This window comes from Rhea americana, unplaced genomic scaffold, assembly GCF_003343005.1.
Source record: "Rhea americana isolate MKP2758 unplaced genomic scaffold, rheAme1 scaffold_94, whole genome shotgun sequence".
Taxonomy (NCBI): Eukaryota; Metazoa; Chordata; class Aves; order Rheiformes; family Rheidae; genus Rhea; species Rhea americana.
The window spans coordinates 1,803,771-1,818,645 of NW_028187133.1; the positions used below are offsets into that span (position 1 = coordinate 1,803,771).

General features: G+C 39.9%; 2 protein-coding genes across 2 annotated transcripts in view; both read right to left on the minus strand.

The window, feature by feature from the left end:
* BAG2 (BAG cochaperone 2) overlaps positions 1–293 on the minus strand; it is a 9,474-nt gene extending 9,181 nt beyond the window's left edge. The window contains exon 1 of the mRNA XM_085324854.1: positions 24–293. Within this exon, the coding sequence (XP_085180980.1) occupies positions 24–166 (143 nt within the window). The 5' untranslated portion in view covers positions 167–293. The remainder of the gene's footprint in view (positions 1–23) is intronic.
* Positions 294–5,453: 5,160 nt separating this feature from the next.
* Positions 5,454–14,875, minus strand: part of ZNF451 (zinc finger protein 451) — a 34,147-nt gene continuing 24,725 nt past the window's right edge. The window contains exons 13-14 of the mRNA XM_085324896.1: positions 8,750–8,824; positions 5,454–7,418 (exon numbers count right to left, since the gene is read on the minus strand). Coding sequence (XP_085181022.1) covers positions 7,366–7,418; positions 8,750–8,824 — 128 coding nt within the window. The 3' untranslated portion in view covers positions 5,454–7,365. The remainder of the gene's footprint in view (positions 7,419–8,749; positions 8,825–14,875) is intronic.

The window sequence follows — 14,875 nt, forward strand, 5'->3', positions numbered from 1 at the left end:
GCGCCCCGCTCGCCGCGCCCTACCGGAGCTCCAGCTGGTCCAGGTTCTCGAGCAGGCGGCTGGAGCGGTCCGCCATGGAGGTGGAGCGGTAGAAGCGGCCGCGGAGCTGCCCGCCGCACTGCTGCTGCGCCTCGCTGGCCTTGGCGCTGATTTTGGCCTGGGCCATAGCACTCGCCGGCGGCTCCTGGCTGCGGCTCGCGGCGCGGCCGCTCCCTCCCCGCGTCCCGCAGGCGGCGGCGGCCAAATGCCGGCACTTCGCTCATGGCCAAAGAAGGAGCCCGCCCGCGGCCACCCCGCCTCCGCGGCGGGGCCGCGCCGAGCCGCGGCCGCAGAGGCGCCGCCTCACGCCGCGGGCCTCGCCGGGCCGGTCCGCAGCGCCCCGGGCGGCCCGCCCTCCCCCCGCCGAGGCGGCACGGCGGCACCGCGCCGAGGGCAGGGCAGGGCAGGGCAGGGAGGGAGCGCCCCGTCCCGGGAACCCCGGCGCAAGGAGCCTGTCGCAGGCCGGGTCCTGCTGGGTGCATCGCGCGGTCAGCAGAAATGCCGAGGCCCGCGCGTGCTGTGAGCCGTTGATGAATCGAGGGGCTGCAGCTGAGTCACAGGTTACAATTACACGCGCGGGAGTCCTTCCTGCTGCCACCCAAGCGCTGCCCAGCCACCAGCCACCCGGACCCCGGGCGGCGCTGCGAAAGCCTTGCTTCGCCGCGGCGGCCTTCCGCGGGGCGGCGCGGCCGGCGCCCCTCAGCCCCCTCCGGGGGCGGCGGCACCGCCTCCCTGCCTCGCGCCCGGCCACAGCCTCGAGGGGGCGAGGCGGTTAATGCCTGTAGTAACCTGGTTGTAGCTGGTAGCCGTTTGTCTGAGAGGGTTACCTTCCAGAGCGACTGCGGGTGGTTGAGGGGTTCGGTCTCTCCCTAATCAAATTGCTATATATATATCTATATATATATTGCACACACACATATATCTCAAAATAGAGAGGGGGAGTTTTATCTTTGTATTTCCAGAAGGCATAAAGAAGAAATTAAAAGAGAAAAACTACAAAKGCCTTAAAAATACAGAAGCCTGTTTGAGGAGAGAAAAAAAGAATTGAAGGAAAGTAAACCGGAGACAGCACCTGTTATAAGCAGAAACAGAACCTGAACAGCGGTCTTAAAAACCAAACACTTAACATACTTGCATTGATACACTACATCTTTCTGACACCAAGTGCAAGAGTCATCTGGTTAGACACAGAAAACAGTTCTGCGGAACATCTTTGACCAAGGTAACACAAACAGGCTTACTGGAAAGACAATTGTTTAACGTTTTCTTGCAATGCCAAAAAGAAAAAAAWAWATATTTTGTGATAGCAAAGATAGTGGATCTACAGCTAGTAATGACTTTTTCCAGATCACATTCAACTTCTGTGTATAAGCCAGGTAACTTCTGTCACACAAGAGCGTGTGATACTGACTTAGGAAGCTTAAGTCACAGAAATCTTTTGTACTTCAGATTCCTGTCAGTTCCAGCAATTCAAGTCATATGTAGAATATCTTGCCATTATTGTGACCATTTAAAAAGGAATTTGCTTATCCCTAGTTTCAGGTGTGGGCAAATACTGCAATTCTCTGACAGACCAATTTCTGGCATCCAGTTAACAGGGTTTTTGTTGCACCAGAATAAAGTTTTGAATGCTTACTCTGCATATAGCTATTTTCTCAGGCTTGTCCATTCAGAATGAGATCATGTCCTCTTGCTAAATTAGTTACCTGAGTTTTGTTTTTTTTTACATGGCTGGGTAAGTAAGGATTGTGGTCTGTGAGCTCACAGAAATAATTACATTGTTCAACAATTGTTTTAYCCATCTCAGTACAGTCTATGTAATATCCATCTCAGTACAGTCTATGTAAAAAATGATTAAAAACCATTTCTACCCCAAATATACACAAACAGAAACCTGGGGAATAATGTGACACACTTTGCAAACATTTTTCATAATATCCATCTATTGTGTTTAAAAAGCAAAAATCTGAATTGCTAATAGCTAAAAGGTTATGAAGATTCTTTTCCTCGCACAGGGGTTTAAATCTATGCAGGTAGAATGTGCAATGAAATGCAGGTACAGAACTGGTGTTGTATCACACACGACTGTTTTTTTTGATGGCAAAACAGTATTTGACCCAAAAACTGAGAACAGCAGAAACAGTGAAAGCAGAAGGTATTTTAAAAGCAGAAACGGATTTTTGAAACAAACCTCATCATTGCTGTCTGCACAGCCTAGAACATTTTGCCGTTTAGAAATTTGGAAGGACTGCTGAAACTGATTTTCCCTACCCAAGAGTGAGGTAGATTGCCCCTGTTTTCCATCAGGTGCTTTATTTCTTGCTGAGATATATAAAGGAGCAGTTGTCACCACTTTCCCAAAACAATAGGTGTCTGAGCTAGCAAGGTTGTAGTCAAGTCTCTAGAGAAAGGGAAGGGACTCACAGTTGAATTGGGAGAAGAAGTTAGGGSACACAAAAGGCAGGAGTTAGGTGCTTCAGGGCCGCAAGACGGGGAGGAGGACCCGTGTCTGAAACAAAGCACCAATCTCCAACTGAAGGTTTATGGCAAAGAAAGATGATGTTTGGGTTGGGACTGCTGCTGCCTGACCACATCCCTCTCTTCTCCACTTGTCTAAAGCTGTGTTCACCTGGCTGGACTGTGCAGCACTGCTCCAGCTGCAGGCAGTCATGGGGAGACTGATGTGGAGGAAGTGTGCATCTCAGGCTTTCTGTAGTGCTGTCTCAGCAGCCAGGTAGACAAGGCTGTCCCTCATTTAAACAACAGAATCACAGGAGATGCACACACGCACCCTGCAGAACACAGCGACTGGCAGAGAATCGTCATTCACACGCACGAGATCTTTTACAGTAGCAAAAAAAGGAACCTTCCCAGGCCCTAGGCACCTAACGTATTTGTAAAAGTCCAGAGCAAGTGAAATAATCCACACGAAAAGCCGTACTAATTGTCACATTGCTAAATACCACCTTAGTTCCAGTTTCACCAAACCCCGATATAAACCTTGTCACATACACTAACACTTGCATAGAAGCTATCAYGGAATAGGATCAAAGAGAAAGTYCACACCCAAGAAATGTCATGCTGGATTCTTTCCTTCTCTTCTACAGGACCTTCATCTGCAGAATCTTCTTCACACATAGGCGTTATGGAAACACACCATCTCCCGTACACACCACAAGCATGAAGCTGCGGCCTAGGCCAGCCAACCAAAGCTAGCATTGTCTGCCAAGCCCCGTATCACGGCAGCAGCAGAGATGGACCAACGTGAGTATGTTTCAGAATGTGTTTTCCAATCAAAAGCTGTACTTACAAGTACAGCTGGCCCCTTACTTAGCACCTGCCAAACCGGTGCTACTGTGTCTTTTCTGCTGTTGTTACTAGCRCTAATTAATGTTAGCACTGTGTTTCCCTGTATGCATTACCATCATCWTACTGTGAAGGCAAGCCCTGCAGTCCCAAGGTTGTGGGAAGCCTGATTCCTCTATTGCAAAATCAATCTAAAAGCTAGTAGGCCCATTTGAGGGCATGGAGCAGTTCAGTCTCACAGACAGAAAAACTGTTTAGTAAATGAGCCAGTGAATTCTTTGCAGCTGCAGATGCTAGGCAGTTTTTAGATAGAGCTCTCAGCAAAACACACTGGAGGACTCCCAGAAAGTACGGTATTGGAGTCAGTGAAAAGAAACTTCCACAGATTTACAAGAGGAACTTTACATTTAAATTTCCACATACGCAGAACTTTGAGCACAAACTTTGCACATACCTGCCACTTACCACACATTTTCTGACTTGTTTACACCCACATTTGTAATATGTTGGACCATATTATTTGATCCAGACTGTTACAACTGAACTCTAACTTCTGAAATAAAATTGCTGCAGAAAATTTGGGGGCAGTTTAGAACTGTCAAAGAACTATGTAAATGCAGACTTCAATAGTCTGCATTTAAATCTTGCTACTTAACTAGAAAGAACTGCCAGAAAGGATCTCTACATTAATGTCAGTAAATTTTTCTAAGTGAATTTTAAAACAATTTGTCATTCATCCTTCTCACCTCTTTCCAACTTACAGCAGTCATTGTAAACATTGTTAGGACAGCATAAGCATATGATAGAACACTTTCCTTTTAAGAAAGAGAGAGGCATGACTTCATGCCTCTATAAACTTAACCATATTTGGTAAAGATTCAATAAAGTTTTGCATGTTATATAATACTTACCAGACTGACCTACCATTGAGGTGTCTTAAGACTCAGATGATGTGACCATCATAGGTACGCTAGTAGTCATTTCTGTATATCTTGAAGAACTAAGAAAATCTATCAATCATCCAAATACATATCACTACTATACAAGGCAAGTAGTTTACAGTAAACTAATATCATCTCTTCAAATTATTGCATTTTTTAAAAACTATGTTTAAACTCTACAAAAGCAACCAGGTAGGGATGAAGTTTTAGTGCTAAGTGACTTCTGTAACTGTTACACTTAATTATTCGACATCTTATCTTCTCTTTGAATATGATCAACAGTGGGATTCTATTTGATCTGAAAGAATACAGCACACAGAATTAAGCATCAAAGAGACAGGAACGTTGTACCAATCTTGACCATCATCATTTAAGTTTTACAGAATTTCTGCATGCTCTGTATAGAAAATTAGAACATTAAAAGGAAATAAAGAGTAGCAGTAGAGATAGAAAGCATTTTTCTTTAAAGATCAGTGTGCAAAAGCACCAAGTGATTAATTTGGAGTAACAAAAAGTGAGTTCAAACATGACCTTAGAAGCAAATTATCTTTAAAAAGCRCAGGATAAATGACTTATGGTGTAAACGATGCTAAACAAATCGTTTTAACAAATGTGTTTATAAACAGACACATCTTTCACAATGCATATGGCAAATCCCCAAAATTTCAGCCAGGTAAAGCAAGACCCACCAGCCTGAAACACAACATTTTGAAACACCGTTTACAAGGCACCCTTTTCAGGTGAAGAATAAGGTGCAGTGCCATGAGAYGTTAGTGTGAAACAACTCACTTGTCTGTACATGCAATGTTTTAAGAATTTTCTCTGCTCTTTTGGAAACAGAGGTAGCACAGGGAACTTTGCAAAGAAACATTTCAGACAGCGAGAGGACCTAAGAGAAACCAAGCAAATCAGGAGAAATTTCAAGACATTGATAATTCTGTAGAATACTTTTAACATAAAACCAATAGAGACAAGAACTCTTATTTAGTTGTTTTACAAAAGCCATAGAAACAGTGTTTGGCATTTACTGCTTGCTTTGGGAAGCAGATGAGGAGAGCAATATGACATATATAGTATGTCCATACATGTCTTGTCTTTTTCTTTTTTTAATGCAACCAATTAAGTCATGACTCATCAAGTACAATCAGTCTTTAAATTCATGACAAAATAAAATGAGGAGTAAATCACACATTTAAAATCTAGCATAACAGACTCTGGAGAAGACTCAGTGGCTTACGTATGCCTTAAGTGTCTTGAGCCAAGCAAAGAACTTCTCAAGCTGAAGCAAGCTTTCATATGAAAGTAGTAAGAGCCTTTAGTGTTTGGGCTGAAAAAGCCTGCCCAAAAGCCACTACAATTTGCACTGAGTAGTTCTTGGGGTTGAAAGCTGTCTTCTGCCATATCTCACCCTTTATTAGAAAAAACATACTTAGTCAGTGTGAAAAATTCTGAAACTGATTCAGCTCAAGTATCATTAGCTAAAGGTGACTCAAAGGCTTCTAATTCTGAAGTGCTGCTTCCTCAGCAGCAGTATGGTATTGCACAGGCAGTTCTGAACAGGGCTGTTACTAATCAGATATTTATACTGGGAAAGCAACAGCAACAGAAAAACAGTATCATAAGGTCCTGTTTATTCTATAACACTTGCTTCAGAGCTTTATTTCTCTCTTTTTTAATGCACTGAAAATATTCAAACTATTTTCTGGGGTTCACATAGTTTCTTCTTTCAAGCTGTGGGACTGCCAATGAGCTCTAAGCTACCTCAATAGGTTCTTCATCAATTTTATTTGTTTCAGAGTTGGCAAATATATGACAATCATGATCTGAAATAAACCAGTGTCACAGTTTTTCAACATTTTTGACTATAATGCAACACAGCTGTAGTTATTCTGACTGTTCAGAATTGAGAGTCAGTAAACTTTAGCTTTCCCTTTGTCTTACTCCCCCAAAATAAGCATTTTTGCATAATATGTATTTAGATTTACAGCAGTTACAAGCAAACTCACATGTTAATGATTAAAAAAAAATCAAGCTGACATTTTATTACATTGAGATTTCTTACTTATTGACAACTGTTGACAGAAGTGAAATAAGCTGGTAAAGCTGGAGCTTGCATAGTTATTTTTAAAGAAGGAACTGAGAAAGGTGTCACAGGTGACAAGTTGAAACACAAAAATTAAATAGCTATTCACCTAAAAATAAGGACAATACAAAGATAATTAACACAACTACATTCAGGTATCCAAGGCCACCTCTCTATGAACAGAAAACAGTAAAATGCCAGCAGAGAGGAATGATGAGACTTGAATTCTTTCACATCTATTTCAAAGAGGAACTTTTATCTTCTGTTCACTGATAAAATTGTTACAGCCCTATATTACAGAGAAAGACTGAACCTGTCAAACTTTAAGCCATCTAGTACAACAGTACCACATTCCTATTAAAAACATACACATTCATAACAAAGCTGTCAGTAACTATACAGTCTGAGATCTTGATTCTGCCATTTATAGCAAACAGGCCATCGACACATCTGGGGTTTATGTGGTGAGAGTCTGTCCAGGGACAAGAGTCAGGCCTTGTATTCAATTTGTAAAACTGGGACCTAAGCTTCTCTTTATAACAAGATTAGATAGGCATGTCAGTCTGAGATAATTTGAGTTTACTCTTTTTATCTATTGGAAAAGTCACACAAAARTGTTAAAAAAAAAAGATAATATTTTGTAACAGAAGAATTAAATACAAGAACCAAGTTAAAAAAAATTGTAAGACCAGCCTACTTTTTAGACAACAACTTACACAGCTATACTGGAGAGACTTMGTCATTGCTCATTAGAAACAGAATATGCAAAGGCTTAAAAATTTATTTTTTTAATCATATACAGTACATTGCAGCATATATCCATGAGCTCCAGCTGTTCATCAGCATGACGGAGAATATCAGATTATAAATCTAACAATTCAAGACACGAACATGTTTTTGAAGTAGTATCTCTGAACCTTGGTAAACTGGTAAACAAGCCTCTATTTTTGTAAGCAGCTTTGATGGCATGCTATTAGTGTACAGAAATATCTTCATTTACATTTCCTCAAGGCTTCTCTTGATAGCTTCTTCCAGTTCTGCATCTTGCTCTGAATGAATAAAAACAAATGTTTTAAAGTTAATTTCTAAAAGGAACATATTACCTGGTCATAAAAACAAAGAATTTTTGAAACCAAAATTACGCAGAAAGCCACATTTGCAGACATCTGCTTGCATTAAAATAAGTGGTCAATAAGGCACTAAATATATGCAAGAGTCAAGAAAGTGGTCCCAAACAGTGGTACACTATTGCTAATGGCATACAGTTCACTCTGCAGTAATACCTGGGTTATCCTGTGAAAGCAGCTTTTTCACTTCCTCCACCCACTTTTGCCTTCTCCTCTTTGAATAGTTGCTATGGCCCTTTCCTCCTTACCCTTTCTGGCGGTTATTTTGCCTCCTCATTCCCCCTTATTCTCATCYCAGGACTCCTAAAACTGGCTATGCATATGGCTAGCTCAACACAGCAGAAGCCAGGCTGGCTCCACGAGRTCAGATGTCCTCACTACAGTACACAGGCATCAGAACTGGGACCTCCTGTATACATTAAATGCCACTGCTGTCACTAATGGCAATATCTAGTGCTAGGGGCATCTGAGTGTGGCAAGCTTCCAGTACTGTAAATGAGTACATTGGACCTTTAATAGTAATGTGTAGAAACAAATGGTAAATCTAACCGAATAAATTCTGGGAACATAAGATTTAGTTATCTTAGCTTTATCCCTAACTTGTACAAAATGTCTAATGATCTTTTAGCTCTTTTTATTTCCTTCATGCAGAAGGGGAGAGTCAAGCCTTTAAGCAATACATTATTTTTAAAGAACATCATAGTCTGTCACCAAAAATAAATCACTACATGGACTGAACAGCATCAGCAAAAGCACAACAGCAAAAGGTCGAAAACAATTTCAAATAAGGTAAAATATGATGTGAGCAGATAGTTTTTCTGTTGAATCAAACTTGTGCCTAAATCTACACCTCCCTTTTGGCAGACCAGAATGTCTTGGTGAGATCTAATGCATATTTTTGAACTCTTTATTTAGAAGTTCAACAGGAGAAGTCCTACTGCAGTCAACAGACCCACATTAAGCTGGTACGATGTGAGCTCAGTTAAGGCCTTAATCCCACGATGTCCAGTGGTGMATAAATAAAAATAGATTTTGAATCTGCTGACATACTTTTAAGGCTAGCAAATTATTTTTTTTTCTTTTTAACTCATCACAGTGTTCTTAACTGCTTATGGTTGCCCAGCGAAAGACTCAGAATATTTTAGAGTATACCTACAACATGTCTCTTGCCATGAAAATTATCTAAACTTAATCTCTTAATCCATATTAATAGCACTCCTGAAAGCAGAGTAAAAGTGAAAACTAGCACCCACCTTCCTGTTTCTTTGTTTCTTCTAAGCTCCTTTTTACTGTTACTTTGATATCTTCATCCTCTTCACTATCTGAAACTTAAACACACAGATGAAACATACATTATTCAGTGACTCTAAGGAAACCAGTGACAGTCACCTCTTACAAWTCTCTTCCTATAATAAGATTGTAGGTTGTTTTTTTAAGTATTGCACTTATGACCTGAAATTCAAGATAAAATACATTRTAATGGTTTAAGACAGTAACTCAAGAGAAAGTTTTTTCAACTCTTTCTCTCCAAAATCTAGCAGCAGACTTTCAATTATTTTTAAGCAGTAGCAACAAATAATAGGTGCAAAAGCTAGAGTTACTGTTTTTAATTGCTTTATAATATTCAGTTATTGAAAACAAAAATGGGATTATTCACTTTCTACAAATTGCCAAGGATTTCATTACGGGGTAAACTGCTATAATGTGAATGCTGCCTACACATGCTATTAGCYAGGTTTTGCTGTGTAAATACCCAACCATTTTGAACAACAGACCTAATTTGCTAAACTGAGCAACTGCAGTTGAGCAGATATTCAACTCTTATGGAAAAAAAAAGTGGATGCACTTAGTTCAGTCTGCTAATTCATCATAATCAAGCCCAGCTGAAACTGTCACCTTTCCCATTCTAAACWATGATCTTCATGAGGCTGACACCTCCAGAATGATAACTGCATTTTGAAGTGTCTAACAGGTATTGCTTTATGTTTTGTTTTAAATGGAGTCTCAGTAAACTACAGGTAACACACACACACAAGTCCGTTAGTCACATCTTATATTTATTCTCCTGCTAGAGGTTAATTGGTATTTTGGCAGACAGTCTCTGTAATAAGGACTTAAAATATTTAAAATGAACTAGCTCTCCTAGGGTCATGCCAACAAGAGAAGCATTTCCCTTAAAGTTGTTAYGTTTGTTAGTATACCAATGTAGTTCTGCTTATGTTTAGAGGCAAAACATCTGGATATGAACATCTAAATTATGGACTGTATTACTTAAGGCATTTTAAATGACCCTAGTTAGGTATTCAAAGTAACAGGTACACTTTCTAAATTTTGTCTTCAAGCTTCTAATTCACATACCTTGTTTGAATAGGAACATTACTCACTCCTTCCTAATTCCARGAATACAAACTCTAACAGCTGGTATCAAATAGAGATCAGGAGTCCACAAAGACAACAGCAATAGTTGGATATATATTACAGTTAAAATGGTCTTTTTCTAGCTACTTGACACKCACTGTGAATCCTTTTTGGAGCTGCCCACTATCTCTGGGCAGAGCTACCACCTTCCTGTACATCTTGTTTCAAAGCAAATAAAGCAACAAAAAAGATAAACTTACACAAACCCAAACAAATTTCATTAAAATAATTTATGAAAGAGATAAGTGGAAAGAAAAGCTTTGCACAAGTGGCTTCCCCTTTATATCTTCTTAATCTTCCAATCTGGAAGGCATCTCACACTGTTCAAAAATTTTGTACCTGTCAGAGATGTAATAGTTGATGCAATCACTCCCTAGTYCGTATCTTGGAATTAGTGTAATAGAAGAACTGGTATCTAGAGAGCAATAAGTAATTAAGGCATTGGACAAGAGTGTCTCTGGTTTGCTACAATTTTAAATAAAAATGCTTTAAGAGAACTTTATTGGGGGGACTTTTAGGCATTGTGATAGAGAATGCTGGCAAATGGGAAAAGCAATCAGAATGGTAACTTCCACTCAGACTGGCAACTTGCACAGATGGTTAAACAGCAGAGGATGAGAGTAGTCAGAAATCCAGCAGTTCCTTTCAGATATTATCTAAAGAAGTCAACTCTCCTGGAGCTTCCCCTAGAGGCAGTTAGTATTTGCCACAGAAGAAACTGTAATGACAGTCCACTGACATGCTGTTAAGAGCATGACACTGACTGCTCTAACTCCTGCCTTTCCTGAGCCAGGCAATAAGGTAGCATGAGACTCATTTTTCAGAGCCATACAGCAGCTCAGAAGCTAAAGTGAATTCTGCTGGCAATTAGGACAATTATGCATGCTTGCACTGAATACGGAGATAGCGGTATTATTTTAGATATTTACGAATATACAAGATTCACCTTATATATTAATTCAGGCCTTCTCTTACTGAAGTTTTTTGCTAGTCACCTCTATTGAATTATGTCACTATCATAACAAGGGGAACACATCCACTTTGTACAAGAGAGATGTGCAAATGGGCATGCAAAATATTTAAATATTTTTAAAATAAATTGCCTGCCTTGCAATTTATCACTATTGATACTCAATAACTGAACACTACTTTATAATTAAATCAAGGAGAACAGGTTTGCTTGTACAAGGTTTAAGCAAGCCTATTTTGTTGGTGCATATAGTTTGCAAGCCTCTGGCAATAAAAGCACAGCTTAGATTCAGCTGGTGGTGGCTGTCCAGTCATATCATATGGACAAGATACAACTGAGATACAGTTTGTGCAGTATCTGCAAGTTGAYACTGGTTAAGATAAATTCAACTAGAAGAGCTCAAAGAAATTAGGAAATTTGAAAACAATTAATACACAAGATGATCTTCTGCTTAGTTTGAGGGGAAAAAGTTCAGCTCAGAGTCAAACGTAGTTATAAAGCATGTTAAAAATCTCTTGAGCTATATACCTTGCCTCCAATGAGCTAAAGCTTGGTTATTATTTGCAAGACTTCTCCTATCCACCTAACTGTACTAATGTGTATTCAACTTCCCAAGAAGGCACATGGTGGATTCTTTTAAATCACACACACGGAGCAAAGATTAAAAGTGTCGTGCCAGATGTCTGGTGAGGCAGGCACAAAAGTGATAAAGACTACATGTCAGAGAATTTTAAGATGTTCTGATASAGTCTTATGGCAAGCAGAAGATTGTAACAATCAGGTACAAGTCTGTCAGCAAACAACCTAAGCAGAAACTTTTCAACAAATAAGGGAGGAAAAAAAACATACTTACTTTAGGGGCTAKATATTAAGAACTATAGCATTGAACTCACTTGCCAATCAAAGAGAAGGCAGGGTCGACTGAGCAAACAGATGGATTTTAAAATCACAAGAGACCAGTCTGATATTCCTCATTGGACAGGTCATTGCGCTTCATTTAATATTGCTTTTTTTGTGCCTGTATCCAGTGACTAAACTCTGCTTTCAAGATCTTACACTCTAATAAGAATACACCTCATGCAAATATACTCCTRCTACTGCTGGTATCTTCTGAAGATGGAGAGTAAATGAGAATTTTAACYTGGAGAAATCAAGCATGTCCTGTTTCTCTTGTTTTAAATACTTAGCAAACTCTGCAGCTCCCAACTCCAGTGGGATCAGGCAGCAAAGGAGAAATTGCCCAGTTTCTCAGCCAGAAAATCTCAGTATTTGGCCTTTTCTCTAGTATACTTCGTTAAATACACAAGAGCTAAGCAGCTCTGACTGCACCTCTTATCTCAAAGAGGCACTATTGCTCATTATAGTCCTCATATAGTGCCAGATTTCTGCTGGAGGAAAAAAAACCAAAACAACTGAAGAAGGTAAATAGAACAGGTGAGGCAAATTCTGGATMAGTATAGAGCTCAAAGATCAGCAAGATTTAACCTTACAGATGAGAGCAAACATGTTATTTTTCCCTGCGAGATGCATTACAGTGACATTTCAAGAATCTCAGAAACCTATTTTAGGGAAAGGACTAGTAAATTTGCACAGAACACAAGCGCCACCTGCTGTCCTAACATCAAAGTGCCATAGCTTTAATTTAGATTAGCAACCCACATTAACCCATCCTAATTCCCTGCTTACATCTGTCCCTCTGCTCCTGTAACCTCCCTAGTTACCATCATCCCATTAATAGTTGCCATGTCTAATGTTTCTGCTGTCCCTCCAAAGGCTCAGTTTCCCTTCCCTGGCCTTAGTCCTTCTCCCTTGCAGAAAAATTTCCTAAGGCACSTCCTGACTGTTCCTCACATCCTGCAGTCTCGTACCCTACCTACCCTCATGCTCTCTCYGATCACACTGTTCTTTTCAGTAGCTCCCAGCCTCATCTGTTCGTTTCCCATCTCAGTATATTAGTATTGCACTTAGCTCATTGTCTCTCCAGTTACTGCCCCACTTCCTTAACAAGTGATGTCTCAGGTTTTTCAGAGCTATTCTACTTTAAAGATACCATGAAAGTTACTTCATTCAGGATCCTGGTGACCAATTAGCCTAAAACTTGGGATCAGTATTCTATGCTTATCTTCCTTGATTTCTCAATCACATTCACTAAACATCATTATGTTACCTTTAAAATGCTCCTCTCTGGCTTAAATAATCCTTTTCTTTATTCCTTTTTCAATATGTGCTTAGAGGATCCTCCAAATTTTTGTTGAATTACTTATAGCTGTTATCTGTTTCTTCATTACATAACTTCACTTGTAAATGCAAGAACAGCCATCCGCTGCTGAGGGCTCACAAATACATAAGACCTCTCTTCTTCCACCCAAAGTAAAGCCTCATTCTGTGCATCTCCCTGGGGATGTTTATTCACCTGTTCATTCAAGTGTAGCATGACTAAAAGTACAGCACTCAATCTCTCCTCCTCCTTCCATTACATTTTGTGATAATTGTGGTCAGTACGATGATGGTCACTCAGATTTTTGCATAACCTTCATCTCAGACACTTTTTTAAAATTCYCGTCCAGGCTAAGTTAAACCTTGTAGGTGTTTCTGCATGATCTGGCTGGTGAGGTCTTCCCAGCTCATCCACTTGGCTAAAATTCTTCTGCAGACTCATTATTTTACACCTTAATACACTGCTTTCTTCCCAAGGCATATATACATGTATTCAAATACACTCACAGGAGATGTCACTGACATATCAAAGCTAATAATAACTTTTTGTTATAGCTAAACACAAGGTTACAACTCGATGGTGACTTTCTTATCACTCCCTATAGCAACATGCTACGACTATTGTAATAACTGTGTAAGGAAAGGAAYAGACATTTATTGGTGTAATTATAGTTCTTTCAGCATGCAGCCAGTGTGCATCGTGTTACAGATGCTCATACCCTTCATGCTCAATCCGTTCAGACAGCAAGAGCTGCAGGCTATCTTTAGTCCATTACAGTCTGATGCCTGTTGTCAGATGAAGAGTTGGAAAAGCAGAGATTGGAGTCAGATGTAGTATCCTTACTGGACCACAACACATGCAAAAACCTTGGCTGCTAAGAACATAGAAATTCTTCTCATTTTCTTCTGTAAATTAATTCTTAATTCTTCTCAAATTCTTCTGTTGTCTGTATGTGAACCAAAAGCTCTTGAGGATAGTGGTAGCTAGAAAACTTAGCTGCATTTGTCAAAATGAACTGGAATACTGCTCTTYAGAATATTATCTGTCATAGAAGATAAACTCAGTGGTACCTAAACACTGTAGACAATAGTAATAGATTGAACAGAGTTCTTAGCCTGCCTCTTCAAGCAGGATAAAAGTGATCCTTATGGGTCAGTGCAAGAGGTGCACTGGCTAGCTAGCAGACAGCATATAACATCACCATGCAACTGACTGACTTTTACAGTCTCATGAAGCAGCCTAATCCCTTAAAGAAAGGGGAGGAAATATTCTGAAAAATTTAGTCACTTTATATGTATATTTTATATATACATACACACACACACAGATGTATATACATATATACACACATGTATATATATATTAACATATCTGTTCTATCTAAGAGCTTGGCTAATTAAAGATCTCATGCAACTCTGACCTTGTGAAAAACATAGTTAAGTTAAAGCCCTCAACTCATTAAAAAAAAAATCACTCTTGTCAACCCAGCAGTTCTGGCATTCATACTGGTGTCAGCGTGGGTATGAAGACCCCTAGCCCACCATGAGGTTTGCCTTCAGCACTACCACATCAGTGTTCATTCAAAGTGTGAACTGCAGTGGTAGTGGAACTACTAGACATCAAGTGTCAAGATATAGACAAGAGAATTGCTTTTCTGTATGCTACAAACTTCCTTTCTTTGCAAAGTAAACAAAGGGAGACATTGAAAACTCTTCTGTTTCGTCTTCTCAGACTGCTTTATTAACTTGCATCTCCCACTGTGTGCCCTGCCTA